Below are 19882 nucleotides of genomic sequence, written 5' to 3'. Positions count from 1 at the left end.
TCCGTTCTTAGTGGTCACCTCTATGCCTGTTCACGTTGCTTCCAGAGCTCCTTTTGTTGCTGCCTAAACTTCTTGATTTGTTCACATTGACCCTCACCTAATTTTGTGTGTGCCTGAATTCAGTGGGCACCTTTACACTCTTCCCCCACCCCCAGTTCTGTCCTGTCAAATCTGCTTAGTTGTGGTCTTTCTTTTTTCCATGACAGGGTTTCTCTGTGTAACAGCCCAAGCTGTCCTGAAGCTCACGCTGTAGACCTGGCCTTGAACTCAGAGAAATCCTCCTGCCTCCGCCCCCCCCCCCCCCCCCAGCGCTGGGACTAAAGGTGTGCACCACCACCCTAGTTGTGTTATTTTATTCGATGGGAACATATAGACACACTTTTTCAACCCTAGTCTAAAAAAAGCCGATGAGCACTACTGTAGATACTCAGCTTTGAATAACTGACCAGTAGCTTTGGTATAGCTGAAGTATGATTTCTAGAGGTTATGGAAAGTGGAGTAACCATGCAATAATATTTTTTTCAGACGGGCTCTCATGCAGCCCATAGCTAGCCTTAACTTGCTATATTGGCCAGCCTTGAACTCGGGATCAGTCGGTCTCTACATCACAAGTGCTAGGATCCTTCCCAGGTGTGTACCACCACACCTAGCTTACAACAGTAATCTTCTCAGCCCCTCACACCATCCACAGCAAGTTCCTGGAATTAGTTAGGAAGTCCCGTTCCACTCTCAACAGCTGCAAATTGGGTTTCAACAGTTTCTATGTGAGAGTTTTATTTTTTATTTGTTGGTTTGGTTTCTTGTCAGCAGAGAAGTAGAAGTGTAGATGTAACCGTCTTGTTAAATAAGAAACGCAGAGCCAAATACTGAGTTTATAACCAAGAGGTCAGAGCAATAGCTGAGAGCTGAAAACCTTACTTACCCTTCCCTGCTGCTCTGTCTTTCCTCTCCGCAAGAGACCTACTTCTGTGTCCTGTCTTTTATATAGACTTTCTGTTCTGCTTTCTCATTGGTGGTAAACCCAGCCACATGACCTCCTCATCACTGCTTGTCTGTACATGGTTGTCTTCTATGGTTGGTATTGAGATTAAAGGCAGCTGGGCGGTGGTGGTGCTCGCCTATAATCCCAGCACTCGGGAGGAAGAAGCAGGCGGATCTCTGTGAGTTCGAGGCCAGCCTGGTCTATAGAGCTAGTCCAGGACAGACTCCAAAGCTACAGAGAAACCCTGTCTCGAAACACCCCCACCCCCAAAAAAGAGAGATTAAAGGCATGTGTCTCCGTGCTGGCTGTATCCTTGAACACATAGAGATCCACCTAGCTCTGCCTCCCAAGTGCTAGGATTAAAGGCGTGCACCACTACCACCCAGCTTCTGCTATGGCTTGCTCTGACCCCAAGGCAACTTTATTAATATATAAATAAAATCACATTTTACAAATATAGTATCACCACATTTCCCCTTTTCTATTTTAATAAAAGAAAAAAAGGAAAAAAGTTATAACTAAAATGTTTAGTCCATTTGTATTTGACAAATTCAGAGAAAATAATTCCATTATCGATCCTGTTTTGGTAAGTCCAAAATGTACCTGATTCACTTTCTATCCTAACTTATATTGCTAACAGAACTGTATTATAACGTCTTTCAAATTTATACTCTTACAGCTCTTAGTGAGTTTTTCTGAAATCCTTAACAAAGATAATTATAACTAAAACTGACTGATCTTCAACTCCCTCAGATACCCAAGAAGGAAATAATACTACCTAATAAAAAATAAAAACAGGAAGTACATGCAAGCAGCTTCCAAAAAAAAATGTGAGTTGACAGAAACAGCCAGCTGCCTGGACAGGTTTCTCCGCAGTGTTGGGGCATCATCTTCAGCCTATAGGCTTAGCGTATCTGACAGACTCATTTGTGAAGTAGGATGTATACAAGGTCAACAATTTGACCTCACCATTTGGTGAGAGCAGTCCTTGTACCAGAAACACCTGAATTCGATTAGTGTCATGTCATGATTCAGGATTTTAAATTCTGGAAATTATTGATGTTTTTGCAAGTCAGCTGTCCATTTTTCTTGGCGGTGTATATGTGGCTTCATCTCGGCATCCCATTCTTCTCCACATCCCTCTATTAAATGCCAGTCTACTATTGAGAGGGGTGAGCTTAGTTATTCCTCAAGAATAACTGTTTCATCTGCTGTTCCATTGCACATCAGAAGCCATCGGCCCACTCCCTGTCCAGCTGCCTTCGAAGAAAAGGGCACGGTACCTTTTACAGATTGCAAAGGTCACTCACTTCAGGGATGGTGCCATATTGTCCTGGCTTCAGAAGATGCCTTTTGTTAAAGCCACAACCACTCTTGTTTTGGCAAGAATAGGTAGTCCTTGGTTTAATGTCCTGTCTGTCCTGTTTGTCAGCAGTTGATTAGAGGATACTTTGTTGTCCAGTGGCTAACTTTTGCCACAATGAAAGTTAACTCCATATGCAGTTTCTTCAATGCCCATATTTTCTCTGAAGTAGATTGGTACTGCCAGGAGCCGACATGTCTCATAGTCATAGCAAAAAAGAAAAATTCCTAAGTTATTAAAACATTTTAAATGCCATATTCTGTAGATCTCTGAAGGATTTGAAGATGACCTGTCTATCTAAAATATCTCTGTTCGATCTTGAAAACACACCTAATATGACTACAAGTTCAATTGTAATGTCTAACCACTAACTTTCACTTCTATATATCCTAATAGTTGGTAATAATAACATTCAAGGATTAGCAAATTGCATTACATTGTTAAATGAATGGTATAAGTACAATATCTTGAGCAAAATTAGAAATATGTGTATGGCATATTCTAACAATCTCTCTCTCTCTCTGTATATGTGTGTGTGTGTGTGTGTGTGTGTGTGTGTGTGTGTATAATTTATATACAATATAAAACAACCCAATCTAATGTAAAGTATTTAAAACTAGTAATTGTCTTTTTCTTTTTTTCTCCTTTTTTTTTTTTAACAAGCACCTTAAATCTAATCTCCTTTGCCTAGCCCTTTTTCTAACCCTTAACAACAACTTGTAACCAACCCTTCTAAACAATGAAAACTATCCCAGACCCAAAACCCATAAAAAGACCAAAAAACCACCCGCCCTACACCACCCCTTTGGGAATGTGGGTGTCGTATTCTTAAAATTGCTTCCTGCTGGGTATGGGCGAAGGTATCTTTATTCTGAAAAGAAAAATTTTGGGTTAATTGTCAAATTCTAGGAAAGGTAACTATATTCTTTGTTATCCATAATGCCAAAGTTCAGGGTTTATCTCAAGCCCTTATTCAAGTAGTCTTTGAGACTGGATCATCTCAGCTAGCCATCTCAGAATTGCTCTAAGCACTTTGTAGTCCAAAGCTGATCTGTAGATGATGTTTGTCAGCTTAGTGATATTACTATTGTCCATGTAGAATTATCGTTGTGGGGCCCCATCTTCCTGGAGATTGCAGTTGATGTTAGGCCTGGCCGTGATTTCCTGCAGAAAACTGAAAAGAGACTCGAACACAAAGACATGTATCGGCAGCTAATCGAAGCCTTTTCTCTAGAATTAATTAGTACTCTACATAACCATTATTATCTTAAAGTTTTATATATATATATATATATATATATATATATATATATATATATATATCTTGTAAATTTTGATATAAAATTCACACTTTAAGAAAAGTTTAAAGAATCAGAATAGAATCAAAGAATTGAGATTGGTAATAGAATAGTCCCTTAATTAATTTGGTTTTTCTCCTGTCCCATGTCAGAAGATGGCTCTTTTTCTGGTATGATACAGGGAGTTTGCATTTTCCTTTTAACAACATGCTTGAGTTTAAAGAAGGAGAGAGCCATTCTCCAACTCCAAAGTCAGCTTTAAATTTTAATTGAACTGGGACTACAAGAAGACCAATAGTATTAATTTTTTAGAGAAGAGCAGAAACAAACATTTAGGAAGATTTATGAAATTTAGTAGATGATATACCAATAGGCCATTTTACTCTTTTTCCTGGGACAGATGATTTGTCCTTTTTCTTCAGTTGTCTCACTTGTCCAGTGTTCTTCAGATTCCTTAGCCTTCATTCTCCTAAAAGACAAAAATAAAAACCTTTCCCCAAGACTAATTTTGGGGAGGTTCCCTTTTGGCAAGTTATATCTGATTAAATGAAAAGGCATGTATTAATGGTATAAATGAATTTAAACTGGATGGTCATGTTGGTTGATGAACTATCACCTCCTCTAAGAGGTCTCTCTTGTTCAGATCAAACCTTTATCAATTTTGATGGTACCCACAGCTTATCTTCTCCTGCAGAAACAAAAGCAAAACCTCATCCCCAACGTAACACGTGTCCTGGTTTCCATTCTGAGGTCAGCACATCCTTGAAGTATATAGGCTGATTTAATTCTGTAGTTTTTTCTATTATCCAATGTCTCTCTGCAGCTGTTGTTCCTTTCTCATTAGTATTGAGAAAATTCAAAGTTAATAGAGCATTGTGCAGTCTATTTCTGGGGGTTTTTGTTACCCCTTTCTGTTTATTTATCATGTCCTTTAGAGTTCTGTTGGATCTTTCTATAACTACTTGACCTGTAGGATTATGTGGTATACCTGCAATATGCTTTATATTATAATAAGCAAAAAACAGTTTCATTTTAATAGAGACATATGCTGGAGCATTGTCAGCTTTAATTTGTGCAGGTATACCTATGATGGCCATAACTTCTAGCAAATGAGTGATTATAGAGTCAGCTTTTTCAGAACTCAAAGCAGTTGCCCATTGAAATCCTGAATAAGTATCGATAGTATGGTGTACATATTTCAATTTTCCAAATTCTGCAAAGTGAAACACATCCATCTGCCAGATTTCATTCCTCTGAGTACCCTTTGGGTTACATCTGGCTGGTAATGGTGTCTGATTGTAGAAGGAACAAGTAGGACATTTCTTTACAATTTCCTTGGCTTGTTGCCAGGTTATGGAAAAATCCTTTTTTAAACCTATACTATTGACATGGTGTTTTTTATGAAATTCTGAGGCCTCCAGCACATTTCCTACCAATAATTTATCGATCTCATCATTACCTTGTGCTAGAGGGCCCGGCTAGCTCAGTTGGTAGAGCATGAGACTCTTAATCTCAGGGTTGTAGGTTTGAGCCCCACGTTGGGTGCCAAATGTAGATGTAACCATCTTGTTAAATAAGAAACACAGGGCCAAATATAGAGTTTATAACCAACAGGTCAGAGCAATAGCTGAGAACTGAAAACCTTACACTTCACTGCTGCTCTGTCTTTCCTGTCTGCAAGAGACCTACTTCTGTGTGTCCTGTCTATATAAGACTTTTTGTTCTGCTTTCTCATTGGTAGTAAACCCAGCCACATGACCTCCTTGTCACTGCCTGTCTGTACAGACTTCCAGGACTTCTATGGTTGGTATTGAGATTAAAGGTGTGCACCACACAAGACATCTAGCTCTGCCTCCCAAGTGCTGGGATTAAAGGCATGCACCACCACCACTGCCCAGCTTCTGCTATGGCTTGCTCTGACCCCAAGGCAACTTTATTAATATACAAATAAAATCACATTTCACAAATATAGTATCACCATATAGAAGGAACAGAATATCCAATCAAGTTTATTCTTAACTTATTTTGAAATATACAGAAAAGCTACAGTAACATACACATTCACTTGGACCTTGTCCGTTAGTTATTTACAGCCATGTAACAAATAGCCCCAAAATTTGGTGGCCTGAAACACTGACCCCCCACCGGTTTTTAAGACAGGGTTTTATGGATCCCAGGCTGGTCTCAGATTTGTCCTTGAGTCTCTCATTCTGCTGCTCCCACCTCCTGAGCACCAGGCTTCAGGCATGTACTTCCATTTGGGGTTTGCTTATTCATTGTTGGTGGTGGTATCCGCAGCCCTGTGCTTACAGGACAGGCACTCCAAAAGAACTACCTCCTTGGCCCGGTACTGTGGCTAAGCTGGGTGGTCCTAGCTGAAGGTCTCATAAAGTTGTAGTTAGGTTGTCTACAGTCAGCTAGAGGCTTGACCAGGCCTAGAGATCTACTTCCTAGATGATCCACAAAGCTTTATCAGAGGTTTCAGCTCCTCACCAGGACCTCTCCCTAGTCCCTCTAGTACCATGGCATAGCAAGTGACATCTCTTGACTAGAGAGAATAAAAATCCCAGCGAAACCATGCAGTGCCTTTTATGACCTAGTCTCTGAAGTCACTTTCCCTTCTGCTTCACCCTGTGAAAACAGAGGGCATCATTAACCAGACCACAAGCCAGGAGAGGGAGCCTAATGCACTTGTTCCAGGGAAGAATATTGAGTGTGACTATACCTTACCACATCCAGGTTCACTGCTTGCACAGTGCTTTGTCCCCAGCTTCCGGTCATCGAGCAGTTTGAGGGTAGATAGCATGCCTCTTGCCCTTCCACTCCCAAACACCGAAGGTATACTTAAAAAGGTTTTCAAAACAATTGCTAAAATCAAAATTTTGCCGGACATGGTGGCACATGCCTTTGACCACAGCATGGGAGGAAGGCAGGAGGAGATCTGAGTTTGAGGCCAGCCTGGTTTACATAATGAGCCCCTGTCTCAAAAAGAAAAAAAAAAGTTAGCACTGTGGTAATACTTGATATTTCATATTCCACTTGTGCCCATGCTCTTTCTAATAATCCTCTAGTCAAACTGATTTCTTTAAACAAAAGCCTTAGAAGTGTGATATGTCTTTAGGTTGGGGAGGGGGGAGTTTGCTGGTAAAATGTCCTGGGACTAGGGGGATGTGTAAGCCAGCATGACCTAGCTGAGCATCAGACCAACAATTAAAAAAAATAATAATAACAAAAACTAAAAAGCCCTCTACCTGCTACCGACCATAAAACTGTGCAGTTCCCTTTGGTTCTATTTTGATGGGGAAGCAGTTGACGTGAATGCTGATAGTTTGGGATGCCTGGTTAGAGCTTCTGAGAAACTCTTTGTCAGATATGAGCAGGTAGTAACTTTTTGAAACTTGAGTTCCTTCATCTGCGAAGGAGAAACAGCATACCCACTGCTCAGCACCTTAAAAGAAGGGACCCCGGCTAGCTAGTGCAAGGGACCTGACTCCACCCTGCCCCAGGGCGCCGCCCTGCCTTCTCCGCAGGTGCAGCTTTCGAGGGGCGTGGCCACACTGCGGGGGCGTGGCTGCGTCACGGGGGCGGGGCGGGGCGGGCGACTCAGCCCATCGCACGATGTGACGCGCCGCCGGGGCCCTCAAGATGGCGGCGTGCGCCCTGAGCGGCTCGGCCCGGCAGTAGTGGCGGGACCGCACTTGCCGCTGGGGCCGCCCGCCCCTTGAGTGGCTGCTGCAGCGCCGGGAGTCGAGGATGGTAAAATGACCCAGGGGAAGAAAAAGAAACGGGCCGCGAACCGCAGTATCATGCTGGCCAAAAAGATCATCATTAAAGACGGAGGCACGGTGAGTCTCGGTGCGGCGCCGCAGGGCGGCCCCGGCGCGGGCCCAGCTCCCTCTTCCCCCTGCTTCCGCCTTCGCCGGGCCGGGAGCACCCAGCCTTCCCGCAGTGCTGGCGCTGCGGCCGTCTCGCCCTGCGGGCCTCGGCGGCCCGGCTTCTTCGGCCGATCGCGGTGTCTCGGGAGCCTGCGGCCTCGGCCCACGTGCAGCCGGCCGCGGGGAGGAGGCGTCGGCCCCTCGGCTGCCGAGCCAGGCCCAGCGCGGCGCGGGGAGGCCGGGCAGCCTGGCGCTCCATATGCTGTGGCGGGTGGCCGCCGCCGCCGCCGCCGCGGCCCGCTGGGCCAGGGTACGTGCGTTGTCCCCTCGTGGTCGCCGGGAGCCGGAGCGGCGGCTCTGAAGTGTCCTGGGCTCGGTGACCCTGTCCCGGGGGTGGGCTCGTCTCCGCTCCCGGCGTCGGAAGGCTGACCTGACCACCTGGGGCCTACACATACTCTCCTTTAGACAAGTCGTCACCTTGTGCCTCAAAATAACAGTCTTTAATTTGTCGTGGCGTGAGGATCAGGGAAAGACTCTTTGAAAGGCAGGCGGGCTGAGGCTCAAAAAAATGAGCCTTTTAGACAGTCGTTATTCGCAGTAAACTTTATGCAGCGTGTAGAGGGTTACCAGACGTGGACGTAGGGTTTGTAATTGGAAAACGAGCGGACACGTTTGTTGTGCCGAGATTTCTTTGCTGAATCCTTTGGTATCACGTTCGGAAATAGAATGGAAAAATAAGATGTATCTCTTTCCCATGAAGTTGCAGACATGGTCCCTGCCGTTCCATTTGTTTGTAATTTACTGGAGCCTCGATCAATGCTAGCAAAGCACTAAATATGTAAGTAGGGCACCACTGAGGATTTGCTGAATTCAGTTTGAAATAAATGACAACTTTCTTTTGACATTTCAGAACATGGCCTAGTCCAACTGCCAAAATTTAGAAAGCTTGGGACATATGGAACGATTTCAGAATAGGTTCGGTTAACTGTCAGATTTATTAGTTGTCATAGCTTTGACATTTATTGAAAAACGAAAGTTCGATGTTTCTCAGATCCTTGTTACTGTACCTGATTAAAATATTATTTTGATCTGATGAATTCAGATTAGCCGTTTTGACCAAGTTGGTAGGAACTATATTGGGAGAAAAGGATATTGTTGTGAACCATGGAAAGACCTTGTTTTTCGAGACAGAGTTTTTTTGTGTAACCTTGGCAGTCCCAAGCTCTCCCCTGTAGACCGGGCTGGCCTCGAACTCAGAGATCCACTGACTGATGAAAGACAGAATTTTAACGAAGTACATTTTGTAAAGCCAGATGTACTTGAGATCAATATTCTTTGCAAAAGACAAGAACTGAAGATTAAGAAATACACTTAGCAGGGCGGTGGTGGCGCACGCCTGTAATCCCAGCACTCAGGAGGCAGAGGCAGGCGCATCTCTGAGTTTGAGGCCAGCCTGCTCTACAGAGCCAGTCCAGGACAGGCTCCAAAGCCACAGAGAAACCCTGTCTCAAAAAACAAAACAAAACAAAAAAACAAAAGCAAAAAGAAGAAGAAGAAGAAGAAGAAGAAGAAGAAGAAGAAGAAGAAGAAGAAGAAGAAGAAGAAGAAGAAAGAAAAGAAATACACCTCTTAAATTGTAGTTTTATTGCCTCTTTGACAGATCTTTGTTTGGTCTGCTCTGTAAAAGTTTTGTTGTTGTTTTAATGAGATACTGGGGATCAGACTCATAGCCTATGCCAGCCCTACAGCATGTTCATTCCAAATTCTTAGTGTTAGAAGAGATCTCATGTAGCTCTAAGTGACTTCAAATTTATAATCCTCTCACTTCTGCCTTCCAAGTGCTGGGATTATAGGTATGTACTGCCAGGCCTGGCAAGAAGAGGGTCTTCTTTGTTTGTTTAAATCTTTTTGCTATTTATAAAGATACAGTAAATTTATAGTTTGCTTTAGTACACAAAATATCACTTTTCCCTAGTAACAATGTAATGTCTTGATGGTACACTAAACCAATGACAACTTTTCTTGAGGGCTGAAGTCTTAGAGCATTGTTTTTTCCCATCTTACTGTACGTTTTCCTTTCCAGTCTTCTTTTTAAAGAAAGATTATGAGCCTAGAGGTGGTGGGCACACCTTTAACGCCAGCACTCGGATCTCTGAGTTACAGGACAGCCAGGGCTACACAGAGAAACAAGAAGAAAGAAAGAAAAAAGAAAAAGATTATTTTTTAAACTTTTTATATTTATGGGTATTTTTGCCTGAATGTATGTATGTGCTTAACGTGCATGCCTAGTGCCTGAGGAGGTCAGAAGAGCTGGTCATATCTCTGGAACTTGGGTTGCAGATGACTTTTCACTGCCATGTGAGTGCTGGGAACTGAACACGGGTCCTCTGCAAGAGCAGCAAGTGCTCATAATGGCTAAGCCATATCTGCTTTCCATCCTTAAAAGCACTGGTACTGTCTCCAGAGTAAGAGCTTTGTTTTATCCTTGAGTCCCACTGGACCTCTAGGATGTGGGTAGATGGATGGATACATGGATATATATACTTTCTCTCCCATACACATGAGAGTTTTGTTTAAGATGGCATTGTTTTTCTGCCTCTATATGTAAGTTAGACTGCTGTTGCGAACATTCAGATTTCTCTTTATTTGACGTGTGGGTGTTTGGCCTGCATGTATGCCTCACCATGTGAGTGCAGTGACTTGGGAGGCCAGAAGAGGCTATCAGATCCCCTGGGACTGGGGTTATTGTTGGTAGTAGTTAGCCACCTTGTGGGTGCTGGAAATGAAACCAGGGTCCTGGGAGAGCTGCTAATAGGTGATTCTAACCACTGGGGCATCTTTCCAGTCCTCCCAACTCTACCCCACCTCTGTTTTTTGTTGTTGCTGTCTTTTTCAAGGGGAAAATTAACTTTTGGTTTTCCCCGTGTGTGCTTCGTTGTGGACTGCTGTAGAGCTATTGCTCTTGACAGTACAGTTTCAGCCTTTAAAGATGTACTCCCATTGCATTCCTTCAGAGGCAGGTAGGTATCTGAGACTGGTCAGTCCGTGACGGCCTTTGAACAGATTTGACATAGCTGATCAGTGCCTGGCCTGATTCTCTTTTTCCTTTTTTGAGTTAATGTTGTCCATTTGTTCAACCAATTTTAATATTGTTGAAACGAAAAGTTGCTAGTGATTTGGCAAAAATGAAGAGTAGATTTATAGTTATCAATTGAAGAAATGAATTCTTCTGGATGAACTAGGCTAGTTATAACTTACTTGTGCTGGATATTGAACTCATGACCTCACACATGCTAGGCAGGTGTACTACCATTAAGCAGTACCCTAATGGAGTGTAACTAATGTGTTTCCTCCTGAAATTGTATTCTGTTTGCTCTGAGGTCTGGATGAGGCTTATTTGTTGCAACTTGAAGTAGTGTAGAACAAGGCTTAAATCACATTAGGTTGTGTGATGGTATGTAGGAGAAGTTTGGTTGAGGTTGCTCGAAATGAACCCAGGTTTTCACAAATGCTAAGCAAGCACTTTCTGGTCAACTGACAGTCCCCAGTGCGTATCAGGAATTTTAACTGGTCAGTTTACTCTGAAGGTGTTTGCAAAATTTTCTTGGTGTATTTTTCTTGGCAGATTTTATTCCTCCCCCTTTTTTTTTTTTTTAATGGTTAACTAAGTTTATTAAGCTAATGGAAGATATATTTAACATTTACATTATATGTATTAAGGATAAATTTATATAAATATGATATTGCTAAATATATCAAGTATATATGAAGTATATATTAATAAGCAATGTGTCAACCTATGAATAGAGAGCAAAAGATTATCAGGCAAGCACAGAAGTAAAGTCACTGTTTTGTTCATGTGGTATACATTAAGACTATGAAGTTCTTTTTTATATAGACATACAACTTTACCTTTTGGTTTTGTTTTGTTTTGGTTTTGGTTTTTCGAGACAGGGTTTCTCTGTAGCTTTGGAGCCTGTCCTGGACTAGCTCTGTAGCCCAGGCTGGCCTCGAACTCACAGAGATCCACCTGCCTCTGCCTCCCGAGTGCTTGGATTACAAGGCGTGCACCACCACCACCCGGCACAACTTTACCTTTTTAAAAATGTTCACCCATTACTGTGTTACGGACAGCATTCTCATTCAGTGTGGAATGCATTTTTGACGTTGCCCCCACACTCCTAGCTTCCCTTTTGTCATCTCCCAGTCTTTGGTCAGTTTCACTTTATACTCTCATGTCATAAATACATCCATGGTTTTGTGTATCGTTTGTTTGTTTGTTTGTTTTTCGAGACAGGGTTTCTCTGTGTAGCTTTGCACCTTTCCTGGATCTCACTCTGTAGCCCAGGCTGGCCTCAAACTCACAGGGATCCGCCTGCCTCTGCCTCCCGAGTGCTGGGATTAAAGGCATGCGACACCACCGCCAGGTGTGTACCTTTTTTTTAAATGCAAACCATTTTAGTTATTTGTTGTTTTGTTTTGTTTTGTTTTTTAGGTTTTGAAATGGGGTTTCTCTTTGTACTCCTGGAGCTTTCTCTGTATACTGGTCTGGCCTCAAAATCAGAGATCCTCCTGCCTCTGCCTCCCCAGTGTTAGGATCAAAGGTGTGTACTACACCACCTGGCCATATTAATTGTTCTCTTTTTTGTTTTTGTTTGTTTGTTTTCGAGACAGGGTTTCTCTGTGTAGCTTTGTGCCTTTCCTGGAACTCACTATGTAGACCAGGCTGGCCTCGAACTCACAGAGATCCACCTGACTCTGCCTCCAGAGTGCTGGGATTACAGGCTGCGCCACCACTGCCTGACTTAATTGTTCTTTATGGCTGAAAATAATTGCACTGTGTATATACATTATGTTTTCTTTATCTACTCCTCTACTAAGGGATACCTAGGTTCCATAACTTAACCAGTGTCAACAGTGTTGCAGTAAGGACTGATGTGCAAGTGACTGTGATGTGCTGGTATGGGATCCTCTGGGTAGTAACATGGAGTGGTAGACCGGTCTTGTGGCAGGTCTGTTTTTAGTGTTTTAAGAAACCTCCATACTGATGTCCATAGTGATTGGAGTACCTTACATTCCCACCAGCGGTATATAAGGATTCCTTCCCTTTTTGCGGCTTCTTAGCCAGCATTTGTTTTTGTTTGCCCCCCCCCCCAATGTGTGTCAGTTTGAGTGAGGTGAGATGGAATTTCAATGTAGTTTAAATTTGCATTTCTCTGGTGACTCAAGAGATTTCACATGTTTTCATGTGTTTATTGAATGTCATCTTCTGACACTGACTTTATTTCATTTGCCCAGTTATTGATTAGGTTGTTTGACTTACATAGTAATCTTTCTTGTCAGACTATGTTTGGATCACCATCCCCCAGATAACGACTTGAAGACTTATTAATTATGAAAGTTAGGCCTTTGTCTTAGGCTTGTCTCAATTAGTTCTTATAACTTAAATTAACCGGTTTATATTAATCTATGTTCTGCCACATGGCGTTGCCTCTCTCCCATATCGAATCTCCTATTTCCTCTCCTGGTCTCTCTAGTGCTCCCACCTCTCTTCTTCCCAGAGTTCTCTCTGTCCCCAGAAATCCTGCCTGTCCTCTCCTGCCTAGCTATTGACCATTCAGCTCTTTAGTACACCAATCACAGCAGTACATCTTCACACCGTGTACAGATATCCCACAACAGATTTACTGTTTAGGTTTCTGAATTCTTTGTGTATTTTACATGTTACTCACCTGTCAGATTATATAGTTAGCAAGAATTTTTTCCCCATCCTTTAGGCTGTGTCCACCCTGGTGATTCTTTCCTTGCCACACAGAAGCATCTCAATTTAATGTCAACCAACCCACTCGTCAATTCTTGACAGTTTTCGCCTGTGCTATTGGTGTCCTTTTAGAAAATCCCTGCCTCCACCTCTGTGTTGAAGTGCTTTCTCTGGAGGGTTCAATCACGGGTTCAGGTCTCTGATCCATTTAAATTGATTTTGGGGCAAGATGAGATCTAGGGATCTAGTTTCATTGTTCTTAGTTTGGAAATCCAACACCGTCTGTTGAGAGGCTCTCCTTTCCCCATGAATATTTGTATGGATCTGTCAGAAGTCAGATGGCCGTAACTGGGTTTATTTCCGGGCTCTCATTTCTGTGTGACTCCATGCCTGGCTTTGTTAGCTGTGTCTCTGTCCTATGGTGTGAGATCAGGTATTGTTATGCCCTAGCACTGGTCTCTCTGGTTTCAGGAATGGCACTGGAATTTTAATGGAGAGTGTGATGAATCCTGTAGATGGCTTTTTTAGGATGGGCATTTATTTTCACAATATTAATTCTTCTAATCTGTGAACATGAGATGCCATTCTATTTGCTAGTGTCCACTTAGATTACCTCAATGTTTTCAAGTTCTCATTAAGATTTGTTTTTGTTTTTGTTTTTGTTTTGTTTTGTTTTTTTTGAGACAGGGTTTCTCTGTGTAGCTTTGCACCTTTCCTACATCTCGCTCTGTAGACCAGGCTGGCCTCGAACTCACAAAGATCTGCCTGCCTCTGCCTCCGGAGTGCTGGGATTCAAGGCGTGTGCCACCACTGCCCGGGTCGTTAGATTTCTTTTACTTCTTTAGTTATGTTTTCTCCAAGGCATTTATTTTTACGTGTATAATTGTTTGACCTGTATGTATGTCTGTGCACCACATACCTGCCTGGTGTCCTCAGAAACCAGAAGAGTGTGGTAATATTTTACCTGTGTCCCCAATAAAGCTTCTCTGAGGATCAGAGGAAAAAGCCAGCCACTGTAGTAAACATAGAAGTCAGGCAGTGGTAGCACACGCCTTTAATCATGTCACTCAGGAGGCAGGGATCTGTCTGGATCTCTGTGAGTTTAAGAGCCAGGTGTGGTGGCACACACTTTAAATTCCAACACTGGTTAACGATAAAGGTCTGGAGGTCTGTACAGACAGACAGGAAGTGACAGAGCTGGGCAGAGAGAGGAAATGAGTTAGCAGAACAGAAAGGAATATACAGGAAGTAGGTCTCTTTGAAGACTGAAGGTCCGTAAGGTGAGGTTGACTTGTGGCTTGTCCTATTCCTCTGGTTTCTCAGTTTTTAACCCCAATTTCTGGCTCCATGTTTTTTGTTTTTGTTTTTGTTTTTTGAGACAGGGTTTTTCTGTAACTTTGGAGGCTGTCCTGGAACTCGCTTTGTAGACCAGGCTGGCCTCGAACTCACAGAGATCCACCTGCCTCTGCCTGGCTCTGCCTCCCGAGTGCTCGGATTACAGGCGTGTGCCATCACCGCCCAGCTTTGTTTTTTTTTTTTTTTTTTAAAGATTTATTTATTTATTATGTATACAGAAAAGGGTGTCAGATCTCATTACAGATGGTTGTGAGCCACCATGTGGTTGCTGGGAATTGAACTCAGGACCTCTGGAAGAGCAGTCAGTGCTCTTAACCTCTGAGCCATCTCTCCAGCCCCCCATGTTTTTTATTGATAATGTTTAGCAGTCGTTTATGGAAGAGAGCATCAGATCTCCTGAGAATTCCAGGTGGTTGTGAGCTGCTGTGTGGGTGCTGGTAATTAAACCTGGATCCTCTGCAAGAGTAGCTAGTAATCTTACTTGCTAATTCATCTCTTCAGCCCCTATATATTTATCTAAAGACAATAGTAAATGGGACTGCTTTCCCACTTTCTTTCTCAGAACATTATTATTTATAAATAGGAAGGTTACTAATTTTTGTATGTTAATGAAAGTGTTTATCAGCACTGAATTTTGCCTCTAGGGCCTAAAAGAATTCTATAATCTGAAATAGGAATGTTTGACTTTTTCCTTTCCTATTTGTATCCCTTTTGCTTATCTTACTACTCTGGCTAAGACTTGAAGCACTATATTAAAGAGGTGAAGGAAGGAGACACCCTTTTCTTGTTCAGATTTTAGTAGAAACACTTTGGAGTTTGTTCTCTGTTTAGTATTCAGATTTAAGAGTAGCTCTGTTTAAGAACAGCATAAGTAACTGTAGAGTAAGTTACTGTGTTAGATTACATCTGTGTAATCTATTGACAGCATTTCACCATGGAAGCAGTAACAGCACAGGTGAATTTGTTTTTGAAGGGTCTGCACTTAACAGTCAGCATTTTAGCTCTAAGTTTTATTGCATATAAAGACATGGTGACTATGTTAAAGTTTCTAAAGTTAAGAAGTAAAGCTGAGAATGGAGGCATTCATCTAAAATCAGAGCACTGTTAAGTGGGTAAGGCAGAAGGGTTGTAAAGTAGAGGGTTAGGCTGGGCGCCAGCAAATTCCAGGATAGCTTGAGCTATGTGGAGTCTTGTCTCAAAGAGACAGGAAAAGAAAGATGGTTGGATTAAAATCAGCTTTTGACATTTCAGAATACATCCTGTTATTGTTAAATCACTATCTTTTGTGAAGTATATTAACTATAACACTCCTGTTAAAGAATGTGAGCTACAGTTATTCAAATGATTTATGTATTTTATTGAAATCTAATTTTTTTGTTAGATTTTTAATGTACACTTCTTAATTATTTAGACTTATTTATGTTTACTCTGTGTGTATGTCTGTACGTCTCTATGCTATATGCTCTGGTGCGCTGAGAGGCCAGAGAGGGCATTGGATTTGCCTGGAACTGGAATTACAGAGTTACAGATGGTTGTGAGCCATTGTGTGGGTCCTGGGAATATAACCCAGGTCCTCTGGAAGAAAAGCAAATTCTCTTAACCACTGACCCATCACTTCAACCCAGTTGACTTGTCTTTATAAGATCTTCGTCAGTTTTTTAAACACAGGCATGGGGTTATACCACTGATAAACTAGATAGTTCTTTGTATTAATAAAATCACTTCATTGTAGTGAATCCACAAAGGAAATCATTACACAGCAAGATTAAGGTAGCCATTCAAATGTTTGTCCAGTTATAGCTCTGCACAGGGACTTTCTGTACAGTTAGCGTGGCCCTTCTGAAGCCAGGGAGTGTCCATTAAGATTTTATACTTTCATTATCTACTACATTATCATCATCATCATTATCATTAATGAATGTGTGAGTGTGAGTACATGTGCCACAGTACTTACATGTGTGGGGGTCAGAGGGCAACCTCAGGAGTCAGTTCTTCCACCTTTACCTCTCCTCCCATCTTTACATGGCTCCTGGGGATTGAACTCAGGCCTTGAGGCTTGTTGCAGCAGGTGTTTCTACCAACTGAGCCTGTCTGTTACATTTTAATGCCATTCATTGCCTCAGAAAAATGAAGAAGAAAAACAAGCAAAAAACCAACCTGACAGTTGACACTAGAAGAAAAGTAGCCTTATATCCTCTTGTGTGACTCCTATCTCCCTTTGCCTGCATTTAATTGTTTCCTCATCACCTAACATTACCTTCTCCAAGTCTCCTTTCTAAGTGTTAACTCTCTACTGACTGACTTACACATTTTTTTGTTTTTGTTTTTCGAGACAGGGTTCTCTGTAGCTTTGTAGACCAGGCTGGCCTCGAACTCACAGAGATCCACCTGCCTCTGCCTCCCAAGTGCTGGGATTACAGGCGTGTGCCACCACTGCCCGGCAACTATTCTTTTTTTTTTTTTTTTCTTTTCTTTTTTTTTTCGGTTTTTCGAGACAGGGTTTCTCTGTGTAGCTTTGCACCTTTCCTGGAACTCGCTTTGGAGACCAGGCTGGCCTCGAATTCACAGAGATCCTCCTGCCTCTGCCTCCCGAGTGCTGGGATTAAAGGCATGTGCCACCACCACCCGGCCTGACTTACACATTTTTGATAGCAGAGAAATGGGACCATGTACAAAATGGAATGTTCTACTATAAAGAAAAAATGGAATTATGAAGTTTACAGGAAAATAGAAGTTTACAGGAAAATAGAAGGACCAGAAAGTATATTAAGAAAGTATATTAAGAGAGGTAACCCAAACTCAAGAGAAAAAAAATGTACATTTTCTGTCATACGCAGATCTAGCCTATAATGCATATATGTATACAAGATAGACTTTTTTTTTTTTTTAAGAGTCTCATGTAGCCCAGGCTGGCCAGGGACTTCACTATGTAGGTGAGGATGACCTTGAACTCCCAATCCTTTTGTTTATATCAAATGCTGGGATTCTAGAGGTGTACCACTGTGCCAGACTACTTTAGAGATTTTTTTTTTTTTTTTGAGCTAAGGATTGAACCCAGGGCCTTGCACTTGAGCTTGCTAGGCAAGCATTCTACCACTGAGCTAAATCCCCAACCCCGAGATTTATTTTTAAAAATTTAATATGGACGCTTGTAACTGGAATATTCCTGTGTCCACCCAGCCCCTGTAGCCACTCAGGCCCAATTAAACACACAGAGACTTATATTACTTATAAACTGTATGATTGTGGCAGACTGCTTGCTGTCTGTTCTTATACCTTAAATTAGCCCATTTCTATTAATCTATAAGTTGCCACATGGCTCGCAGGGTATCTTACATCATGTTTCTCCTTGTGGCGGCTAGCAGTGTCCCCCTGCTTCAACCTTCCACCTCCCAGCATTCTCCTCCTCCTTGTCCCACCTACACTATCCTTCCTCCCTGGCTCTGGCCAGTCAGCGTTTTATTTATCAATCAATCATAGCAACATATATTCATAGCATACAGGACATCCCACAGCAGATGCTTTTAATCCCAGCACTCAGGAGGCAGAAGGAAGAGGATCTCTGTGAGTTCGAGGCCAGCCTGGTCTACAAAGCAAGTTCCACAACAGCCAGGGCTATTCCAGAAACTCTGTCTCAAAAAAACAAAACAGTTAATGTGTATGAGTGTTTTCCTGCATGTATCTGTGCACTGCATTCATTCTTTGCCCTTGGAGGCCAAAGGAAGGTGTTGGATTTCCTGAAATTGGAGGTAGAAACGATTGTTAGCCTTCGTGTGGTGGCTCATAGAAATTGCTTGGTTGGAAATAGCTAAAAAAAAAAAAAAAAAAAGTAGTTGCTATGTCGTTTGCAAAATGAACTATACCCAGAGAAGCAGAGCACCTATCCTCTTAATTCCTCTACCTTCCACTGTGGAGGATGGATCCCAGGGCCTCACATATACCAGGACTGCCACTGAACCCGGCTCTCCCCTTTTCTTCTGCCTTAGAGAATCAGTAGTCAGTGTGTAGACCCAATCTCCAATGCTTTCTGTCTGCCTAGAAACATGGCCCAAGGACAGAGTCTTGATAGACCCAGACACTCTTAAACAGCTGTAGGGTGCTGTATTTCATTTTTCCTTCCATAGCCTCGGGATTGGTTTCACGACTCCTCCGATGCCAGAAGATGCTAATGCTCAAGGCACTTAAATGAAATGGCATGTTATTTGTATATAATAGATCCACAGCTTCCTGTGTCCTTCCTTCATCTCCAGACTACTAGGATGTCTAGTGGTTGGTATAGTATAGTTCTCAGGGAATGATGACAAGACATCCTCGTGTGTTCAGTACGAACATTAGTTTAGATGTGCAGTTGGTTGACTCTGGCTGCAGAACCTTTGGCTGTGAAGTACCGGCTGCACTGTCTTGAGTAGGTGTGTGGCAGGTGGCACCTCCGCAGCACATGCTTCAGCATTTGCTTTCGATGGGTGAACGGGAATAAATTAACAAGCAGTTCTCTCAGATTATGTATTTTGTTCAAACAAATATCATTAAGAATACTCTTACTAATATAATCATGATTTCTGCCAAAAATTGCGGATTATAGTGTAACTTGTTTGTAGTTGCCAAAAGTTTGATGTTTGAGTAAAACAAATAGCTTTTCTGAAGTGGCATTCTGACAAGTACATGTTTTAAATTTTTCAGTTATTTAAAAGCACACATTGTCATTAGCATGGTGGCAAAGCAGTTGTCCAGCATTTACAGGGCTCCGAGGTTAACAAAGGCTTCAAAACTAACAAGTTGATGGTGCTTTAGCTAAGGTGCTCAAGATCCCTGAAATCAGTTTTGTCTTTTGGAAGCAGATGTCGTTTCTTATCCTTCTATACCTCAAGGTTAGGAATTATGTGACATGTTTTTGGTTAAAGTCTAATTCTAAAATAATGAGTGAGATGTTGTGACACTAAAACAAATCTTAAATTTAGGCTCCATCCTAGATATTGATGACTGCTTGGATTTAGTTAGCTGCTTATAAATTTAGTTTTATTTTTCTTAATGAGTTCAGTTTGTAGGCATTCCAGTAACATAACATTGCTACTTAACTTGATGGAATAGCCACACATTTCCCACTAAGAAAGAGTAGAAAGGGGTTCATTATTAGATGAGTTTTGCACCCCCCATGAATAAACTGTTTCCACTTGAGACCCCTTTTCTCCTGAGGAATTTTTATGTAACCCTGAATACACAAGTATATAAAAGACATATGAAATTAAA

The 19882-nt window shown here is 42.1% G+C and overlaps 1 protein-coding gene across 2 annotated transcripts in view; it reads left to right on the top strand.

Moving 5' to 3' along the window:
* The first annotated feature begins 7210 nt into the window (after positions 1-7210).
* Positions 7211-19882, top strand: part of Mfsd14a (major facilitator superfamily domain containing 14A) — a 52257-nt gene continuing 39585 nt past the window's right edge. Inside the window, exon 1 of one of the 2 annotated variants that reach the window (XM_036190498.1) lies at positions 7211-7488. In XM_036190498.1, coding sequence (XP_036046391.1) covers positions 7405-7488 — 84 coding nt within the window. In that variant the 5' untranslated portion in view covers positions 7211-7404. The remainder of the gene's footprint in view (positions 7489-19882) is intronic. The other variant, XM_036190500.1, reaches the window with a different exon arrangement.

Source organism: Onychomys torridus, chromosome 6 (genome assembly GCF_903995425.1).
Source record: "Onychomys torridus chromosome 6, mOncTor1.1, whole genome shotgun sequence".
Lineage (NCBI taxonomy): Eukaryota > Metazoa > Chordata > Mammalia > Rodentia > Cricetidae > Onychomys > Onychomys torridus.
Note: the sequence above shows the minus strand (reverse complement) of the source record. Positions and strands in the feature narration are given on the sequence as shown.